Here is an 18,715-nt window from a genome sequence, read left to right on the forward strand (position 1 = left end):
ACCCACAATGAACTCTACTCATGCCAACTCTCCATTGGATCTAGCAAAATAGGAGGAGGAGTGTTGGGGGGTGGTGGTGTGTGGATGTAAAATGAAAGAGTGACCTATGGCCTGATATTCCTCCAGCCTGGATAGTATGTGGCCCTCCTGTATGTAATCACTCCATCGTGGAGGGTAAATATCATAGAGAAGCACAGATAAAGGAAGGTTAATGGGGTAGCGAGTCCAGAGACAGAACCACAGTGGTCCTAGGGAGTAGTTGCAGTGTGTGTCAGTCTGGAGGTAGGTATCTGGGCCTTCACTCTTTGGATGTTAGGAGTGGTATTAGTACATTCAGATTAGTTTGTTGTCATATAAACCAGGGTACAATGGAGTTCCTTACAGTGGAAACTGTGTAGATGGCAATTACAAATACAACAATAAAGATTAGCTTTATATGTCACATGTACATCAAAACATACAGTGAAGTGTGTCATTTGTGTAAATGAGCAACACATTCTGATGATGTGCTGGGTACATCATATCAGCATGCTTCCAGCATGCCAACAACTCAGCAACCCTAAACCTAACTGCACGCCTTTGGAAAGCGGGAGGAAACTGGAGCCCCTGGAGGAATCCCATGCAGTCTGGGAGAACATTCAAACTCGTTACAGACAGTGGTGGGTATTGACCCGCGATCGGTGATCGCTGGCGTAGTAAAGCATTGTGCTAACAGCTATGTTGCCATGCCGCCCAAATACAGTGATATATTCAAAAAGAATAGAGTGATGGAAGGCCCAGTAGTTCAGATGAAGGAGTGTAAAGAGAATGCTTAAGTGAAGTAATGCAAGAGGAAGAGTGAAGGGTTCACAGATGTGAGAGCACCACTGGGAAGGAGATGATTAGTTCAGAAGTCTGATAGCAGTGGGAATTTCTTGATTCTGCTTATCCAGACTTTTGAGCTCCTGTACTTTCTCCAAGAAGGTAGAAAAGAGAAAAGGGGAAAAGTCAGTGGCAGGCATCTTTGGTTACATTGTCAGCTTTCCTGATGCGACTTATTGTGACCATGTACAGGGTGGGCAGTATGTGATCAGCCTCTGATAGACTAGTAGCATTAGGTCAGAGAGAGAATGGATTAGCATCCTGATTCTCATTTATCTCTCAACCAATACCTCTGAAAAATATCCCGCAGTCACAGCTCTTCTGCTATTGGTGCTGTCTTATTTTGTCTTTGCCACATTTCAGTCAGAAGCTTTCAGTCCTGTTGAAGAAACCATTTAAATGAGATTACGTTTTACCTCCTTTCAGTTAAAATTGTTTGAATATAATGAGCCACATATGTTTTGTAACTTGTAGTTTAAAACAAAATATCAATGCAATGTAAGCCATGGTATTGGTAATTGATAATTGCTTTATTATTGTCACTTCTATCGAGGTACAGTGAGAGACTTTGTTTTGCAAACCATCCGTACAGATAATCTCATTACAGCAATGTATTGAAGTAGTAGAATGGAAACCCCAAATGCAGAATAGAGCGTTATAATTACAGAGAAAGTGCAGTGCAGGTAGACAATAAAGTGCAAGATCTAATGAGGTAGATCGTGAGGTCAAGAGTCCATCTTATCATACTGGGGAACCATTCACTCGTCTTCTAACAGCCGGGCAGAAGCCGGTCTCGAATCTGGTGGTGGGTGCTTTCAGGCTTTCCTTTCTTCTGTCTGAGGGGACAGGGGAGAAAACAGAACGTCCATGGTCTTTGATTATATTGGCTGCTTTACCAAGACAGTGAAACAGAATCCAGAGAGGAGAGGCTGGTTTCTGCTATAGACACAAATTTGCTTTGTTTCATTTAATTCAATACGACAATCTGTCTCCCATTACCAAAGGACTTCATCTGTTCACAGTAAACTCCACTACCTATGGAATAAAGTGGCCTCTATAATTGTAATAAATTATACAAGTTAGAGGATCTTGAGAGAAAGGATGACAAGCTACCAAAACTTTTAGTTTATTAAATCAATTCTGCTTGGGTGACACATCTCTTATGGGATTTCAATCTGTTAAAGTGCGATTTAAAAAAAATTACATTTGTTGGCAAGATTGCTAAAAGTATCCAATGGACAATAGCACAACACGTTCTACAGTCTTGGAGAATCCACTTTTCTAGTGTCACACTTATTGCATAAATACATCTTCAAGCATTTAGAATTTAATATCTCATATTCAAGATTCTGTGTTGAAGCTAAAATGGGAATACTCATCAGAATGTTAAAAGCACCTCTTAAAACTCCTTTCTCCACTCCCCATTACTGAATTAAATATCGCACCGGAGGAATGCTAAACCCAGAAAAGAGGAAGCCGCGGAATGGCTGCGACCCGCTCTGCGTCAACGATTCATTTATTCACCAAATCGAGTTCAAAATAAGATGAAACGTTTTATGTTAAGGTCTTATTCCATGCTGGAGTAAGGGTAAATGATGGTTCGTTGGAGAGAAATGTTGCCCGTATTCCCATTTCTGTATTTTCACTCAGAAACTATTTCCACGACATTCCTTGGTCTTGGCGGCCTAATATATGTTTTACTAAGAAGAGAGGAGATTGACTGCTCTGACACAGAGAACGATGTGTGTGTATACGTAACATTTAATTATAGAAAATTCCATATGGGTTTGTATTAAAAATGTGGTAAGGCAGAGCGGATAAGATGCTGCACGTCGCAAGTAGCACTGTGAACTTCGCTCAGCTCCCGGCCGACCGTCTTCCTCGGAGGAAGCCTGTGGTGGAAGCCAGGAATTAGCAGGGGACGCCTCCTCCGCCCTGGAGCTATCCGGTCCCTTGCAAGCAGTCTCAACAAGTCCCTTCCACGCAATTACTTCGGTGCCTGAAGTCCCGGAACAGGACAGAGCCCAGGCGCCACCAGAACTTCTCGTCGCTGGCTGGTGACGCTGAAACGCACCTCGGCCATCGTTAATACACTCTTCTCCCTCTAAATTAGAGTAATTGCTGCCAACTGGAACTTCGAAAATGTAGTGAAAATTAAATAGTAAATGTGATTGACATGTCGAGGTCAAGTACATGTATTGCAGGAGTGTCGCTTTTAACTGTGTGACAAAGCAAACATACTCCTTACGTTGTGGAATTTATAGGCGACGCACAGTGATAAGTTATCTATATCCATTAAAATTTAATTGAAGGCACTTAGACTATATATTGAAGAACACACCGCCCTCGGGTTCTCCGTCAGTTCTTAGTGGATCAGGTAAGGGCTGTCCACGAGTGGAGACGAACATGAAAAATTTGACAGAAAATACTTCATTTACAGGTTAGATATTTTTCGCTGCTGAGGGTGCATTGACTTGTAACTTTGCTGTTAACGTGAGAGGCGACCCTGGCAATTGGTGAAGGAGTTGGGCTCGCTGAGCAAACTCACAGAGCCCTGTCTTCGAATGGCCGGTGTTCTCCGGTCTGATCTGGGTTTATGGTTTACTGGCACAGACCTGCTTGTAATTCGGCCGGATTCTGGAAGCCAGTGACATCTATTCAAGGGTCCGGAATGTCAACAGTCGTAGTAAATGTTGTAGAAGGAAATTGATTTTTCAAGGTGTATTGATTGTGTGTGTGTGTGAGAGAGAGAGATGCAAATTGTTCATATACTGAATTGTTGGCTTATTCATATTTACTCTACCTAATAAGCTAATATACATCTCATTTAAGAGATGTATATTCGCTTCGTTACCAACATTCGAGAAGAATGGAGAATGGGAATTTCCTAACTCCCTGTTAGTGAAGCATTGAGTTAAGATCATCATCTTTCTATCACTGGTATACCTGCGACGGTGCTTAATGTACAGATTATTCCGGGGGTGAATTTATTCTGATACCTATCGCTACTCAGACACATCTCCAGACTGCGAGAGTGGGAGCAGTATTGTATACACGAAGGTCGAGGCTTCTTGCAGTGGGACTGGCATTGAACGCCCCCCCCCCCCCCGATCCGGGGCCAGTGCGGTCGGAAAATGATAATCTGAACCTGTAGACTGATTCGAACTCGGTCGGACAGGTCGTGGGAGGAGACGTGTGGTTATAATTAGGCATACTTTTTTGCTTGATTTAGGAAAATCACTCCGATTTGTGATGAGACACCTTTTCCTCTTGCGAAATAACATTCTTCCATCGTTACTGCCTGTGCCATGACGCATCTTGCCAAGTTTATGCTTAAATCTGCTGAAAATGAAATGCCTAAATGATGTTTCCAGAATTTGTTTCTCTAAGGAACGGTGCCAGTGAACAGTTGGCACAAATACGCGTTTGCCCTCATTGTACAAAGCTGCTCGGGCACTTCTCACCAGAGGTCTGTGAGTTGTGTTTGCACGGAGGTGCAGGGAGATGAACAGGTGGGGGTGCGGAGCAGGGAGGTGCTCCTGGGAGCCGGTCACGGATCGATGATATGCATCTGCTGGCGGCTGTTTGAATTGTGACGCCGAGTTCAGGGAGGAAGCGGAGGGCGAGAGTTATTGACAGGTTGAGTCAGAGCGGCCGGGACCGCCTAGTACTGTTACATTGCTCACATACCAACGCCCCCAACCAACTCTCCTGCCGGCATATATATACACGTGTGTCTTCCAGAAAGCTCAGTCAGTCGCCAATCTCTCTCACGTGCATACACTGTGAAAGGATCGTACAAAGACAGTGCAGAGAAACCAAACCCAGTCTTCCAATCCCAAATAAAGTGGTAATCTTTTAGCCATGACTGTTAAATCCAACTCCTCGGCATCTCTTCTGACGTACTCCAAAATGAGAGGGATGGTCGCGATTCTTACCGGTAATGTTGGCTTTCAAACCACCAGTTTACTGGCTCTTTTATGTATAATATCATTTTAAAAAATGAAGTTGCAGTGTGTTTAAGATTACCAGGACGAGTTTCTAAATTCACTCTGTAGACAGCTAATTTAATTAATTACCATTTAATCTCAAAAGGAAGCTGCAGAAAGTTAGACGTCTGCTCATTTTTGTAACTTTCTAAATGAACCCTGTTCCTGTTAGTCTAAGTATTTTGATTTTATTTGCAGCTTTCATGAAGCAGAAGCGAATGGGACTGAACGATCTCATCCAGAAGCTCGCTGCCTCTCAATCCTACACTTGTAAACAGTAAGTAACTTTCGCCTTCCTTTCACCGACCCCTCGTTGGCAGGATGTCGGGTACTATGTGCGCTAACGGGGAGCTGATCTGAGGTGTTTGTAATGGCAATGGTGGCGGTTGCAGTGAGGGTATGTTTGGCCCGGGTTTGGTCAAACCCGTTCCCCAGTTAGATCTCCGCACCTGGGCTTCGGACAATAGTGCGCCTGTCTTGCACTGAGACATCTCCAGCTAATCTCCCCGGGTTGAAACAAGGCTTTGTTCTCACTGAAATCCCAGAAACTGATTTGCTCAAGAGCTTGGCGTTTGCGGGCAGGTTCTGAAGACGGCTGGCGGCCTCGGGGCCAGTTCCTAACGATTTGATAAATTGTGTCTTTGAACAGCTCGGAAGTCCCAGCCATGTTGCACGCTAGTCCGAAGGAAGCTGAAAAGAATGTAACCAGACCGTCTCCTCCGGTGAGTGTAACCGATAGCAATGAACTCGATTTGTATTTGTCATTTGTGGCTCGTCCTTCCAGCAATGTTTAACTTTTCCCGTGATCTGATTTCTCCCATAGCCCAGCCCAACTACAGAGCGGATCAACCTGGGGCCCTCCTCTAACCCTCAGTAAGTATCAGTGTATTTATTCATTCATCACTGCTGTTTGCCGTGGAACTTTAGCCTTTCCTGACGATTTATTTTCCTGCCCAGCAGAGCCAAACCAAATGACTTCAACTTTCTCAAAGTCATCGGCAAAGGAAGCTTCGGAAAGGTTTGTATCCCGCCTTTCTGCTCTGAAATCAGATTACAGACATTAAAACTTCCTTTGAAAAAAATCTCTTTGGAAAGCGTGGAAAAAAATCTCAAGCTCTGGTTTTCCCCTTCCACAGGTCCTGCTCGCCAAACACAAATATGACGACCAGTTTTACGCAGTGAAAGTCTTGCAGAAAAAGGCCATCCTGAAGAAGAAGGAGGTAATTGCACTGTTTCTCATTGGGCCTACTGTTACCGCTTGCTGCTGAGTGGGTCTTCAAAGGGGACGTGATGCACAAAATTGGGCGCACAATTCCCGCTTCGCTGGACAAGAAGGAATGTTTATGCCCATTGATTCTTTTGAGATTGGCACTCACATTTCTTTTTGTGGTGGTGGTCTATTTCAGGAAAAGCACATCATGTCCGAGCGTAATGTCCTGCTGAAGAATGTGCAACACCCTTTCTTGGTCGGACTCCACTACTCCTTTCAGACAGCTGATAAGCTCTACTTTGTCCTGGACTACATCAACGGAGGCGAGGTAAGCGGCAAGGCGGGATTTCCTGTTCCAAGTACTAGCCATCTCCACCTCCAAGGTAGAGCAAGGGGAGGGTGGGAGATTTATAACGGGATTGGAAGGACAGACTGAGGGACTAGTAACTCCAATTAGATGAATTAGGCCTTTCGGCCCTTCGATTCTGCTCCATCATTTCACCTATTGGCTGAGAAATGTAAAATTAGTAGATGGGCGGGGTGTGCAATAACACTTACTGGAAGAGCGGCTGGATTGTACTTTCATCCACATTCTTTCTTTTTGCAGTTGTTTTATCACCTGCAACGTGAACGCTGCTTCCTGGAACCACGAGCCAGATTTTACGCTGCTGAGATTGCCAGTGCTCTGGGGTACCTCCACTCCCTCAACATTGTTTACAGGTTGGTAAAGACTTGCATTAGGATAGCTGGCCTGCTAGTTTAATCTTGAGATGGAGCATCATTTAACCAGCAGAGCTTTGCTCCATATTTTAAACAAAGATGTTATTCAAGTCACTAAACTACAGGATGTTTCATGGGATGTTGATCTGAATGGATTGTAAGCAACTCTTTTTCTTGTTTTTACCTTGTAGAGATTTGAAGCCTGAGAATATCTTACTTGACCGCCAGGGCCATATTGTGTTAACTGACTTTGGACTATGCAAAGAGAACATTGAATCAAATGACACAACGTGCACTTTCTGTGGCACCCCTGAGGTAAGTGTAACATAAGGCATTTTTTTATAGATACTCTTCATACTCTTTGCTATCCCAACTCTTGTTTAGATGTAACCAGTTTCCAGGGCTGCCCGTCAGCATTGCTGTCTCAGGGAGGGGAGAAGGGTGCCGAGAGATGAATGAGATGACATTGTTGTCAATGGGGTCATAGAGGTGCAAGTTTAACCCTTCCTCAGGCTGCAGTATCGCTGTTTTCCAGTTGTGTTCAAGATCAGTGCTCAGCCAGCCTTCGTTTATATTGTGGTTTTCCTACTGCTGCCAAATGCAGATCTTCCCCAGTTGCCAGGAAAGATCTGATCCAGCCTTAGCAGCTGTGTGCACACTCACTCACACACACACAACTGTATTTGTTTCTGTTGGTATCATGTAGCAGAGGACAGATAGAATTAGGAAGAAATACAGAATCAGTTCTCCTAAAGAGATAACATTTAAACAGATTATGAAACTATCAAATAATTAGAGAAGATTCCTCAGTCTTTACAGTATTAGATGTGTTCGCTTCTCATTATGAAAACAAATAATTTCAAATTGCTTTTTCCTTTATTATCTGACAGTACCTGGCTCCTGAAGTTTTACACAAGCAGCCCTATGACAGAACAGTTGACTGGTGGTGCTTGGGCGCAGTTCTCTATGAGATGTTATATGGATTGGTAAGTTCCATAAAAGCAATATTAACCAAAAATAATGATGATCCTTTCATTTAACCATTTTGGATAATTGTAAATAAATAATTTTTGCCTTGTGTTTTGATGCAGCCTCCATTCTACAGCAGGAACACGGCGGAAATGTATGACAATATTCTGAACAAACCACTACTGTTGAAACCAAACATCTCCAATGCTGCCAGGGATTTGCTGGAGGGTTTGCTGCAAAAGGACAGAACAAAGCGGATGGGTGCAAAGGAGGACTTTGTAAGTAAATGGTTATTGCTTTTGATCAAATTGTTTTCCTATTGGCTTTTGGAACTATGGGGAGGCTCTTTGTTGACATTAATAAGGTTATTTGTGTATAGCTTATTTTATATTGAGGCTCTTATTCCCTTTATTCTAATCATGCCTGTCCTAAATCATAGCAAATTATACTAGAAAATTTCATTAAAACTTTTCAATTAGCAGCATATTTTAAACATGACCATTTGTGCTCCTGCATTTTAAAAACCTCGCCACAGAACTAAATAACTTTAGTCAAATTAAACTTCCATTGAAGGTCCATTTGCTTGACTGTATTCTGCTTTTTCAACAGTTGGATATTAAGGCACACATCTTCTTTTCTCCAATAAACTGGACTGACTTAAATGCCAAGAAATTGATGCCTCCATTTAACCCAAATGTGGTAAGTTGCTAGATGCTCACTGAATAGCTTCACAGTAATAGTTCTGTGTGACTTACACAAATCTGTTCATATTTGTAACTTTCATTTTAAATTGGGGAACCACTTCAAGAATAACTTCTAGGATTGTAATTCTTTTTATTGTTAATTATAATTCCAGAGTGGACCTTCTGACCTGCAGCACTTTGACCCGGAGTTCACTGAGGAGCCAGTTCCGAACTCAATTGGCCGGTCTCCTGATGCTGCCCTGATAACTGCCAGCGCGAAGGAAGCATCGGAAGCTTTTCTTGGATTTTCCTATGCTCCACCCATGGACTCCTTCCTGTAGTGACTTGTCTGATGGTGGTTTACATCAGCTGAGATCTTGTTTGGATTTACCAAGAAATGAGACTTAACTGGAAGGAAAATTATACATCTCATTGGCAGCTGCCTGGCCTTCACTTCCATTTCGGAGATGGTGCTGAAGTCTTCAAGGAATACTTGCTACTCTGTGTCTGGGAGAAAGTTGTGGCAGTACTGTGTTGCTGCACACGGGAAGAAAGTTCATCAATCAAAGGGGCAGAATAAGAACTTGCTGTCATCCCATTATTTCAAGAATTTTTATTTCAACCTGACTTGAATAAGGATGATGGTTGTCTGAAGACTGTTGCTTCAGCTATATGTGCCTTTCGCAGTAAGCAAGGTTGTAGGAATTGGAGTGTCATGTTCAACTGCTGTGCCACAACAAGTGGAGAGGTGAACACTGGTGAAAGTATGGTTTTGTAACAGCCATTGAACCTAATACTTGTTCTTTGGTTTAAAATTTGGCTTCAGTAACTCTGATGGACACAGCAAGGACTAGAAAGATGAGATGAACTGTAGATAATATCCCTCTAATTTAATTTCCCTCCCCCTCCAAAATACACACGGACAAAAAACACATGTACAAGCACACAAGGACATGCATGAACATACACATATGCTCACACGTGAACATGTATGCAGACGTGTGTGAGCACACAGGCACATATATGCATACAAATACAAACATGCACACACATACAGAATCTGAAATGGTTCACTACAATAAGCTTGAATCATTGCTGCTATAGATAGAATTGTAAATTTTGTTTCTAGGACCAAAATGCCCTAAATACGGAGTCTTGTCTTATAATTTCCAACTAGCTTATATGTGCTAGAAATCCCAGATGTGCATAAATTAATTGTTTGTCTCCATTGCATTCCAGATTTTAATGGTTGTCTCATTTCAGCTGTGCATATGTAAAGAAATCTGTATGATGTGATCTGTTGCTGCACTAGTTTTAATGTGTATATTTAAGATATTATCAATAATGTAAATGGTTTTACTGTATAATAGATTATAATTTTAATTTGTTTTGAAATGTATACATTCCTGAACTAAGGATGGGTTTGCAATAAATGTAAAATTATTTAAAGTAAGTGTTGTTCCCCAGTTTTATAGTGAAGTATACATGATTTATCACTGTTTCAGCACACTTCTCATCAACAAGATAACAAGTTGGCTAGATCCATTCATAATCAACAAATTCACACATCCTCATGGTAACCAAATAGATTTAAGTCACTTATCTGCTTTTCCTGCTTCAGAAGGCCACTATGTTTTTGCATTCCACCAATGGGTTATTGATTAAGGCAACAGTTTTGGATGAGGGACAGATTGCACATTCTGAAGCATAGATGATTTAGAGAAATATTATATCACTCACCTTTAGGGGAGAAAACTAAATATAGAGTTTTAAGGATATATGAAGAGGTCTGATGAGGGAATTCCAGTACTAAGGTGAGTGATGATAGTGCAACAGGGGTACAAATAATGAATCAGACGTGCAAGTTTAAAAAAAATAAAAGTTATGATGAGCACAGAACTATTGTTAGAAAGCAAGCTCTGTGGTTCACTACCAGTTTTTTGGGGGGAAGCTCTGCTCTCTTGTGTGTTCTGGCCTACTTGTGATTCCAGACACACTGGTGTGATTGATCCTGTATTGGCAAAGACATTTAGGGAAGGATGAAGCTGTTAGCCTATCCATCAGCACCCAAATCTCAAAAAATGTATAATTAAATAATTACCCCAAAATTGAACCTACTCTGTGTTCAAAGGTTGTGAAGATAAAAAAATTGTCTTCAATGAGTGAAGAAACAAAGTTTTCTTCCCCTCCCCCACCCCAATAAAGTTAAAGCAGGGAAAAGGCAGAGATAACAGGACATTAAGAAATTCACAAGTTTTGGTCTAAATTGTCAAATTATTTGTTGATGAGTCATATTGCACTATTTAATTTCCAAGTTGCAAGAATCCGTACTGCCACATCACCCCTCATATGAAGATAGGTTCTGATCTTGGCAACACTTAATAGCCTCAGGGATGTTGAGCTATGTTGTCTTTTGCCAAGGCAACCAAAAGGAGTAAACATAAAAGTAAAGTTGCAATCACAACTTTAAACTACTCGCCAATGTGTAAAGCACAGCAATCTGTAGTACTATAGAATGGTAGAATATCAAAATAGAAATATCAGTGCAAATACAGTCACCAAGAATGGAATGATCTGATGAAAAACTTTGGTTTGGGTAGAATGGCTGGAACTTGGAATTTCTTAGTGGACTAACTTCACATAAATGAACTATAGGCCTTTGGAAGGGAGAATAACACTACACCTGCACAAACCCCTATAGCATCTGGTGACTCTTATCTCTGTCTTAGAGATCAATGTCAGAAAGTTCTTCAAGAGGGTGAATCCTCAACAATGCATCAGACCTCAACAGTGTATTTGGCTGAACTGAAAACCTGTGGTGATCAACTGAACAGAGTGTTCAAGAACACTTTCAACCTGTCACTGTTGAAGGTCTGAGGGTCCCACTTGCTACAAAAGGGCAGGCACCACTGCGGTGCCCAAGGAGAACAAGGTGAGCAACCCCAATAACTATTACCTGGCAGCACTCACATTTACCGTAATGAGATGCCTTGACAGGTTGTTTATGGCCAGCATTAACTCCTGCCTGAGCAAGAACCATGATCTGCTGTAATTTGCCTACTGCCACAAAGGTCTACGGTGAATGATATCTCTCTGTCTCTCCTTGCTTTGTAGAATGTAGACAACAGCTAAAGATATATCAGGCTGCTGTTTGTTAATTACTATTTGACATTCAATACCATCATCCCCTCAATATGTATCTTAGGACTCTGCAACTGGATCCTTGGCTTCTTCCTCAGTAGACTACGAGTGGTGATGAGGAGGCATACATACACGAGTGAGATAGGTCAGCTAGTTGAATGGTGTCACAACAACAACCTCTCACTCTGTATCAGAAAGATCAGGGAACTGTTTGTGGGGGTCAAGTAGGGGAAGTTCGAGAACATGCACCCGTCAGCAGCGTCAGCGGGAAGAGTGAGCAGATTTAACTTACTGAGTGTCTGCATCTCAGAGGGTTTATCCTGGGCCCAACACATTATTGTGTTGATGAATGAGCAAGCCAGCAGATTTGGTATGTCATTAACGACTCTTACAGCTTTCTATAAATGTACAGTGGAGAGTATTCTGACTGGTCATGTCACAGCCTGGTATGAAACTCCAATGCACAGGAGGCTGCAGAGAATTGTAGACTCAGCCAGCTCCACCACAGTCTCACCGTTCCCCACCACTGAAGAGGCAATGTCTCAGGAAAGCACCACCATCTGAGCATGCCTTCTTCTCATTACTACTGTTACGGATGAGATACACGAGCCTTAAGGCCCACACTCAATGATTCAGGAACAGCTTCTTCCCCTCTACCACTAGACTTCTGAACAGTCCATGAATCCATGAGTACTACCTCATTATTCCATTTATTTGCACTCTTTATTTTCAATTCATAGTAATTTTATGTTTTTGTGCTGTACTGCCACAAAACAACAAACTTCATGTCATACAGGACATTGATAATAAACCTGATTCTGATTTGGAAAGGCACCGCGGTATTCGGCTATACTTTCCCAGCATCTTTGGAAGCCACGATGGACATTGTAATGAACAAATTCTGAAATGCCATCTTTGAGCCACTCAAACAATTTCAGACTACTAAATATATCATTAATTTATGAGCTTCTGTGCTATTGACATAACATGTTCACAGCCTGATCAGGGGATTATCTACAGCTGCGTATAATGCATTAATCAAAATGATGAGGAGAAACCTTAACCAGAAAAACATCCAGTTGATCAGTGGGCTCCAGAGTTTAAGAGATCATTTAAAATGATTCCTCTGATCATCTTTTCTATGGATTTTGTGCTTTTTGTATCATAATTGTATAAACATCATTTATGATACATGTGCCGAATCGTTAATGAAGTGATTCTACTGGTATTTAGCTGCCTGGAGTGGACTTGGGTGAGGCCTCTTCCTTAAATTCTCCACATTGACCAACTCTGTATTTGCAGATAGCACCAGAATGATTTCATTGATAAAACATATGCATAAGTTATCATGTAAATAAATTATAAAAATATCCTTTTTGTGGTCTCTCACTGAACATAGAAATACTCTGAAAACTACAGTTCTGTTCAACCACTAGGACAGCAACACCTAGGAAACATTTAAGTACAAAAATGTAAATAATGGATCTTACAATAGCGTAGAGTAAAATAAAGTGAAAGAAGACACGTATTGTGAGGATCTCTGGGCTAAATACCCTGTTTCTGTAATGTGAAACTCTGTATTATATTCAGGATGCAATCACTTATTCTAGTTTAGTTATCTGCTAATTTTTAATAAATAAAATATGGTAAACAAATAACAAATACTTCTTTGAGCCAAAAAATGTATTGACTGATAATTCAACTCATGTGATCTTCTATAGATTCGAGGATTGCTGTGCTCCCAAAATAATAAAACGTCGTGTTTTAAAGTCAGTAATTTTTGCTAAATGTTTTCAGTTTTTTTGACATAGGTGACGGGGTAATAAAAGTAGTTTTTATTTCTTTTGGAACTTGACACTGCAAACAAATCTGTCCACTGGGGAAGTTCCATCTATAGCTCATTAAAAAACACACACAAGCAGAAAATGCTTTATAAATTGGCAATTATTAATATCCGGCAATAAGGTTAGACCTATGGGATGAAAACATGATGAATTTAAGTTAAATATAAATACAAAGCAAACAGTTGAAGGCTCTGCTTTAAGTAGGATATTCAAACCAGGAAAGCTTAATCGGAACATACAAAAATGTAACTTCAACACTTGTTTCTGTGTCTTATAATGGAAAACAGCAGCTGGTATCTTCCAGCAACAGGCAGATTTATTATACAAATGCATTTAATGCATTTTCATTTATGACAGGCCAAGCCAATGAGAATTTTTTAAATATAGTAATATCAAATGGAAATCATATAATGATTCAGTAGCTGTCATAAATGTATAAGTAAAAGTAACAAATTTAAGCATATTTTAAGTTCTGTTTGTTGGGAGTAGAACCTATATTTCCAAATATATTAAAATCACCTGCATAGTATTTTCCTGAAGTGCCTAATCTGCATTGAACATCTGTAATAATTGTGATCGGAACTCCACGCAGCAGGGTCAACTCAATTAGGTCATGGAAAAGTCATGTGGCACCTGTTTGCCATTGAGTGCTAATTATTGAGCAGGCTACCAATTCACAATTGTCCATTTAGAATGGCTGTCAAAGAACAACTTCAAGTTGGGCACCCTATCCCAAAACCATGTCCTTTTGTCCTTGATTCACTCAAGAGTGCAAAGATGTGATTGAAGGTATGTTGACTGCCATCCAATACATATCAGAAATCTACATTAACTGTAATTTCTAATTGGGGATTACTAATACTAACCTTACTGTCAGTCAACAATAGGATTTGATCCTTTAATATCAGATGGAATACATGAACCCCTCTATGTTATCACTGTATTCTCACTTGACTTTGAAATATTTAAACCTTCTTGAGGTAATTTATAATACAATACAAACTAAACAATCTTTACTAATAATTAACTATCAATGCACATTTGGGGGCAAACTGTAGGTTTTCTGAGCTAATATTGCCATCTTGTGGTCTTCAGCCTCCTATGAATTTTTTTTAAAGCTGCAGACAATGGAGATCTAAATCACAAGCAGAAAAATGCTGCAAATATGTTGCAGCTCAGATCACATCTATCCCTATCAGATATACTGCATTCTCCTTCTCCCCCAACCCTTCCTGGAGTTTTACAAACTTCTATTTCCTCCTCCTTGATTTCGGCAAAGGGTTGTTGATCTATTCCAACAGATGTGGCCTGTGTTTGCTTTGGCTGTCCAAAGTATTGTAGGTTTAAGACCAACCAACAGCCTGGAACATTTTGACTCTTTAGCATTGTCGTTATTGATATTATTATTATTGATTACCACTTCTACCTCGTAACTGCTAAAGTGCTGAGTGAAGGATTATTAATTTAAACATTGATACATATTCAGTTCTGATTGGGATTCAGATTTATTTATTACATGTACATCAAGAGATATGAAATGGGTCATTTGTGTTAATGACCAGTGCAGCTTAAGGACATGCAAGCGTAGCCACAGGTCTCCAGCTTCCAACAGACTTGTAGACTCACAGATATTGAGCTTCCACTTCCCCTGTGGATCTGTAAACTCTCAGACTCGCAGACCCAGAACTTCAACTATTGGGTCTTAAATTCCGGACTTCCAATCAACCTTCAGGCTTCAATTTCCAATATCAGCCCCGGGACTTACCAACGACAATGAATGAGGACCCCGAACTCCAGGCCTTGAACTCTGGGCTTGCCGATGATGGGACCCCGAACACCAGGCTTCAAACTTCAGTCTTGCTGAAATGCGCACCTAGGGGGTGACTGTCTCTTGTGCTTCCTGCCCACATGGAACTCTGATCCAGGAGCCCACAGATGGCTCACTGACCTGGTGGGGTCACCAGCCCTCGTTCTGTCTGATCTGCTAGCTGGACATCTGACCATTGATGTCCTTCGACATACATTCACATCACTGGACTTCAAACACGGAGACCTTAACTCCAGGCTGACCTCTAATTACCCCACATCAGTGTCCTTAAACCCTCACCTGACCCTTAGATCTATTCTCTGTCCACAAAACCATCCATATGAACCTAAAAGAGAGCAGTCTGAGCTACGACATTAATGGAGAGCACAGTTTGGTGCCATCTTAACCAGAACTGTTAAGTAAATGACAGATAGGACACTTAGTAATTATGGACTTAGAAATATGAACCTGTTTGAAATAAAAGCAGAAAATATTGAAAACTCTCTGAAGATCAGACAGTGTCAGTGGAAAGAGAAACATTTAACTCTCAGCTATAATGAAGGTTGTGGATCTGAAACTGACTGCATTGTTTTCTGCAGTAATATGCCTGACCCTCAGAGTTCTCAGCATTTTTGGCTTTATTGCAGATTTGCAGCATCAACAGCTTTTTAATTTTAATGACATATCTGATAATGCACTTTGGGGAAAATGACATGAAATGTCACTATTTCCGGATCATTTCAATAACCCTGAAAATTTGTGGTCGTTTGCTTTTCCCATAATGTAATGTCAGTTTCAGACATACGTTCTAATCCCATTCCAGAGCACAGCTGCTTTTTAACACTCTGAGGGAGATGAATCCAAGTTAACCCAAGAGTGGCCACTTCTGCTGTTCGTTATTCTTCATAAATTCCCAATTATAACCATTTAACACTGCTGCTTTTGAACAAGTGCTCATTAAAATTCTCAGTACTTGCAACTAAAGTTATGTTTTATTAACTAGCTGGTGCTCTTGACAAGGTTGATCTAATAAATAACCCCTCTCAAAATTCCACTACATAGTGGGCTTCATTGCACCTGGGGCTTCACTTCACTCGGGTGCTGCCGAAGGTTGCATCTGGAGTCGGTAACAGGAATGATCGTTGAGTCTGGTAAGAACGAGCGTGAAGCACACCTATAACTTCTGTGCACTCTAAACTGCTTCAATGGTGTATTGCTAGGATAATGGTGTTATGCTAGAGGCTGTATTGAGAAATCGGTTCTCTTCAATTGTAGGTGTGTTGTCACAGGCCACGTTGCCATTTGGTATGCACCTACTGCTCCATGGCAGAAGAAAAGCAAGAGAAGGAGAATAAATCTGTCTCTATTTGTTTGTCCATCCTGTGCCATGCTCTATAAAATGGACAATCATGGTCTTTCTTTGGCCATGTTTGTTCTTAGCAAATTTTTCTACAGAAATGGTTTGCTATTGCTTTCTTCTGGGCAGTGCCTTTACAAGATGGGTGACTCCAGCTATTATCAACACTCATCAACACATTGAAACATTTAAGATTATTAAGGGATTGGACACGCTGGAGGCAGGAAGCATGTTCCCGCTGATGGGTGAGTCCAGAACTAGAGGCCACAGTTTAAGAATAAGGGGTAGGCCATTTAGAACAGAGATGTGAAAAAACTTTTTCACCCAGAGAGTGGTGGATATGTGGAATGCTCTGCCCCAGAAGGCAGTGGAGGCCAAGTCTCTGGATGCTTTCAAGAGAGAGTTAGCTAGAGCTCTTATAGATAGCGGGGTCAAGGGATATGGGGAGAGGGCAGGAACGGGGTACTGATTGTGTATGATCAGCCATGATCACAGTGAATGGTGGTGCTGGCTAGAAGGGCCGAAAGGCCTACTCCTGCACCTACTGTCTATTGTCGTCAGAGACTATCTGCCTGGCGTTATTTGTCGCAAACCCAGGACTTATGATGTGCACCAGCTGCTCTTGCGACCATCCACCACCTGCTCCCATGGCTTCACGTGACCCTGATCTGGGGCAAAGCAGGTGCTACACCTTGGCCAAGGGTGACCTGCAGGCTAGTGGAGGGAAGGAGTGTTTTACACCTCCTTTGGTAACGATATATCTCCACCTCGCCGCCATTATAAAGAACATTAAAGACTGAAAACATTAGATATTTGGACTGTTGTGGACTCAGTGGTTCTGGTGGGAAAATGGAGCAGAGGTGGTACAGTTATTGAATGTCACAGTGGGCTCAAGAAGAGTGGCTTACTCCTGTTTCTATTTCTTGTGTTCTGAATAGGGTGGATGATTTTGATAGCTCAACCCTGGCCGTTGGTATCTCCCAAAACTGACTTGAAACACTAAAAGTGTTTCTTTTTGCATAGATGCAGGAGAATCTTGACCTACTAAGCTCAGAAACCCAGTATTAGCCATGCATTGTTTTGACAAAAAATTAATGAGAAATTGTATACAGCCTGAGTGTATCAGGGAAAAAACCCAACTTCTATGCCTTTCTGCAGGTACATACATCCATAAAATCCTCACTTCTTAATAATGTGAGGAATTTAAACATTAGAGTAGCCCACATTTCTACAATAAGCCAACTTGGTGTAGAGGCATCTGCACCGGAATTCGAGGTGAGTGGTCCCAGGTTCAAATCCGGCCGGCTCCTTGCACGCTTTCTAGCTGAGCTGGGTTGAGTGTCGAGCTAGCAAATTGGCCTCATTTTTAAAAAAACAGAAAAAATGCTAAAGGAACAGAAAGGTTGCCACCTAATGTGCCACAAGGTGTGAAAGGAACAATAAAAACATTTCTACTACCCCTCTGCAAGTGATATTGTCACCAACACAAGCGCAAAGTGTGCAAGCTGCAGGTCAATACTTAACGAATATTAAGTGCTTAATTCGCTCAGAGTTAAACTGAGATTGGAGACGAAAATACCGGTACTCAATTTAGTGAATGCTATATTAGCACCATCTAGTGGAAACTGTGTAGATAAGAGGAGTGAAAGACCTTGGTAAGATGTCAATGTTCTGTTCAGTCTCCTCTGAAGAAGTAATTTAACCCAATGTCACTCCCCTCCCTCCTTCCCTAGACTTCAGTTTTATTTCAGGGTAAGTACAGAAATGAGACAAAGATGCCCTGTTTCTATTACATTCAGCATTGCGTTCATGAATGCATAGCTCTGTGAATTCTTCCCTGTTAAATCCAACTGTTGATGGTTGGATCCCAGCTGTCATTACCAAGCATGCTGCTGTGTGGGAGATTTGCTGTCCGACACATGTTGTGTGACTTTACAAACAACCCTCTCAAGCTCTTGCTTGTTCTCTACTAATAATTTTTAAAGAATTATTCATTTAGTTTCCATCCCTATTTACCCTTGAACTGAGGAGGCAGTTAAGAGCAGACTGCATTGCTCGGTCTGGTGTTACATATTGGTTAGACCAGATCAGGACTGAAGAGTTCTCTTCCTGAAGATCATCAATGGACCAGTTC

General features: G+C 41.3%; 1 protein-coding gene across 10 annotated transcripts in view; it reads left to right on the plus strand.

The window, feature by feature from the left end:
- sgk1 (serum/glucocorticoid regulated kinase 1) overlaps positions 1-9,885 on the plus strand; it is a 126,830-nt gene extending 116,945 nt beyond the window's left edge. For 4 of the 10 annotated variants that reach the window (XM_073056327.1, XM_073056332.1, XM_073056329.1 and 1 more), the window contains exons 4-15: positions 5,049-5,127; positions 5,500-5,572; positions 5,674-5,723; positions 5,808-5,868; positions 5,987-6,070; positions 6,257-6,388; positions 6,668-6,780; positions 6,972-7,095; positions 7,671-7,766; positions 7,872-8,027; positions 8,359-8,448; positions 8,606-9,885. In XM_073056327.1, coding sequence (XP_072912428.1) covers positions 5,049-5,127; positions 5,500-5,572; positions 5,674-5,723; positions 5,808-5,868; positions 5,987-6,070; positions 6,257-6,388; positions 6,668-6,780; positions 6,972-7,095; positions 7,671-7,766; positions 7,872-8,027; positions 8,359-8,448; positions 8,606-8,773 — 1,226 coding nt within the window. In that variant the 3' untranslated portion in view covers positions 8,774-9,885. Of the gene's footprint in view, positions 1-2,939; positions 3,302-4,031; positions 4,802-5,048; positions 5,128-5,499; positions 5,573-5,673; positions 5,724-5,807; positions 5,869-5,986; positions 6,071-6,256; positions 6,389-6,667; positions 6,781-6,971; positions 7,096-7,670; positions 7,767-7,871; positions 8,028-8,358; positions 8,449-8,605 lie in introns of those variants that run through there. The other 6 variants (XM_073056328.1, XM_073056330.1, XM_073056336.1 and 3 more) reach the window with 5 other exon arrangements.
- Positions 9,886-18,715: the final 8,830 nt, after the last annotated feature.

This window comes from Hemitrygon akajei, chromosome 9 (assembly GCF_048418815.1).
Source record: "Hemitrygon akajei chromosome 9, sHemAka1.3, whole genome shotgun sequence".
NCBI classification, from domain to species: domain Eukaryota; kingdom Metazoa; phylum Chordata; class Chondrichthyes; order Myliobatiformes; family Dasyatidae; genus Hemitrygon; species Hemitrygon akajei.